The 2,287-nt window shown below is 63.9% G+C and overlaps 1 protein-coding gene across 2 annotated transcripts in view; it reads right to left on the bottom strand.

The window, feature by feature from the left end:
• Positions 1-1,419: 1,419 nt before the first annotated feature.
• Positions 1,420-2,287, bottom strand: part of CLCN7 (Cl-/H+ antiporter 7) — a 23,923-nt gene continuing 23,055 nt past the window's right edge. For both annotated transcript variants that reach the window (XM_007453580.1, XM_007453581.1), the window contains 4 exons: positions 2,277-2,287; positions 1,999-2,175; positions 1,656-1,736; positions 1,420-1,506 (listed from right to left, as the gene is read on the bottom strand). The exon at positions 2,277-2,287 is cut by the window's right edge and continues 5 nt beyond it. In XM_007453580.1, the coding sequence (XP_007453642.1) occupies positions 1,420-1,506; positions 1,656-1,736; positions 1,999-2,175; positions 2,277-2,287 (356 nt within the window). The remainder of the gene's footprint in view (positions 1,507-1,655; positions 1,737-1,998; positions 2,176-2,276) is intronic.

Genomic DNA, 2,287 nt, shown 5'->3' with positions numbered 1-2,287 from the left:
GAGTGCCTTCCCCGAGGGCTCTGCAGCAGCCCCAGGAGCAATGGGGACAAGGATGCAGTGGCCAGGGGCCTCCCTCCCATGGGCGTGGGGCGGCCTCAGGTGCTTCCCCACCTGTGGGTCTCTGAGCCTCTCGCCTGCATCTCCCTCTCAGGGGTGTCCCCACTGGAGAACTGCCTACCTGTACCAGACATGAAGGAGGGCCGCATCCTGGTTGGCCCCCCCGCCCAGTGGGCCTGTGAATACTGGGAAACTGGACCATGGTCCACGCTGGATGGGAACAAGAAGCAGGCACCAGTTGTCTGGGTACAATTCCTTTATTTCTCCCATTCAGATCCCCACACTTGGACCCCTGTGCCCCCCATGGAGGGCTCCCCTGCCAGGAAGGAAGAGGCCTTTTGCAGCCCCATCCCCTCGAAAGGGCCTAAAACCCAGGTGGAGTGCCCGCCAACCTACCACAAAGGAATCCACGGACCTCATCACAGAAGTGGACTGGGGACGTGAGTCACTTTAGAAAAAAAAGTCCCGTGGGGCACTGGTGACACAGGATCCCAAATCTGGCACTGCCCAGCCTGGGAGGGGTGCATCCCTGCTCTGGGCTCGCCAGCTCTTCCCAGAAACAACCTGCCCCCAACACTGGAAGCAGAGCTGCCCCAGAACATCACTCGGGGCTGGGGGTCCTCAGGGACCCATGGGGCCCCCGTGTGCTGAGAAGACCCGCCTTCCCTGTGCTGTCCACACGGGTGCTGTGGTAGAGGCGTGGCTGGACTTGGGGGTCCAGGCCCACAGAAATGTCTCAGCTCTCCCCTTTGGCCCAGACCCCGGCTCAGAGCCCACTGCACCAAGTGGGTGTGGCTTGGGGTGCACGGGTGTCTGGGAGTGCGGCTCCAGGGTCTGCTCTCCAGGTGGTCCTGCTCCCCCAAGCCCTCGCCTTCGTGAGTCCAGCTTGTGTTTCTGCCCAGACCCCAAATCTCACGGCCGCAAACAGCTGAGGGCTGAGAGGAACAGGACCAGAGGCCTCTGCTGCAGCCTCGAGTCGCCCAGGCCTCCAGCTGGCGGTGCTTAGGGTGCACTGGTTCCAGGCAATGGGCCCGTCCTGGGGGCTGCAGTACTCGGACCCACAGGGCCCAGCCTGCCAGCTGTCACACGTGCACACACATGCAGATATACATAGGCACACTTGCGGTCTCTCAGACAACGAGCAGCAATTCTACAAACTGACTCCTCGAAGTCAGGAAATAGGAGGCTGGCGTGTGAAATCTTGGAGGGTGAAGGAATGAGGTAGAGGGGGAGGGGGGCACTGAGAACACGAAGAGACCACATGTGTCACACGCTGGCTGGGCTGTCCCCGAGGTCTGGAGGACGCTGGATCCACTACTGCTTGGGGAGCGAGGCAGGCACCCCGGGGGAGGTGCCAGGTCCTCACGTCTGGGCCAGAGAGAGCTCCTCTAGGCCCCCCTTCCCGAGCCGGTACCTGGCGAGGTCCTTCCTGGTCACCAGCCCGACCACCTGTGGGAGCAAAGCCAGGTCATGTGATCCAGCAGCCTCTGCCTCTGTGGATGCCCCTGTCCTGTGTGCGAAGAACAGCATAGTCTGGGGGAGCCCTGCGGGTGGGCAGGCAGGCTGGTAGGCAGCAGGCAATGGGCTCCCCTCATCACCTGATTGCAGTTGTCCACCACCACCAGGTGCCTGAGGCCCAGGGCCCGAAACAGCTTGAACACCCGCGGGAGAGATGCCTCCTGCAATGCAGACGCAGCCTCAGCTCGCCCGCCAGCCCCTGCCCCACCCCGGGACAGGAGCGGGCCAGGACCTGCCGCCCCCCTGCCACACCCCCGCCTCAGCCTGCACATCCTGCTCTGTAGCCACCTCCACCCTCCTACAGAGCTCACCCCCACCCCTGTCTGCAATGGCCAGTGAAGCCAGAACGCCGCCAGGGGTGGTGGCTGCGTGAGGCTCTGGAAGTGGGGGTCAGGCCCCTGCTCCCCACTGCCCCTGCGGCACCTGGGGCACCGTGTAGGGGGAGGGGTTCATAAACTCGGAGAGGTCCATGGTGCACTCCCGCTCGTCCTGGGACACATGGATGGACTGGATGGGGGGGAAGCGCGGGTAGGCATCACGGAAGTCCTTCAGCCGTAGCCGGCGCCGTAGCAGACCCATATGAGAGCGTTCTATGAACACCTGCGGGCGGGCGGCAGGCAGTGGGTGGCAGCGCCTCAGAGCCCAGGGCCCTGCCCAGCATCTCCTGCCACCCCCTTCTCCCGCCACCCCTGACAGCCTACCTTGTGCTTCA

This window comes from Lipotes vexillifer, unplaced genomic scaffold (assembly GCF_000442215.2).
Source record: "Lipotes vexillifer unplaced genomic scaffold, Lipotes_vexillifer_v1.1 scaffold914, whole genome shotgun sequence".
Classification (NCBI taxonomy): domain Eukaryota; kingdom Metazoa; phylum Chordata; class Mammalia; order Artiodactyla; family Lipotidae; genus Lipotes; species Lipotes vexillifer.
This window is presented reverse-complemented; position numbering and strand designations above follow the sequence as displayed.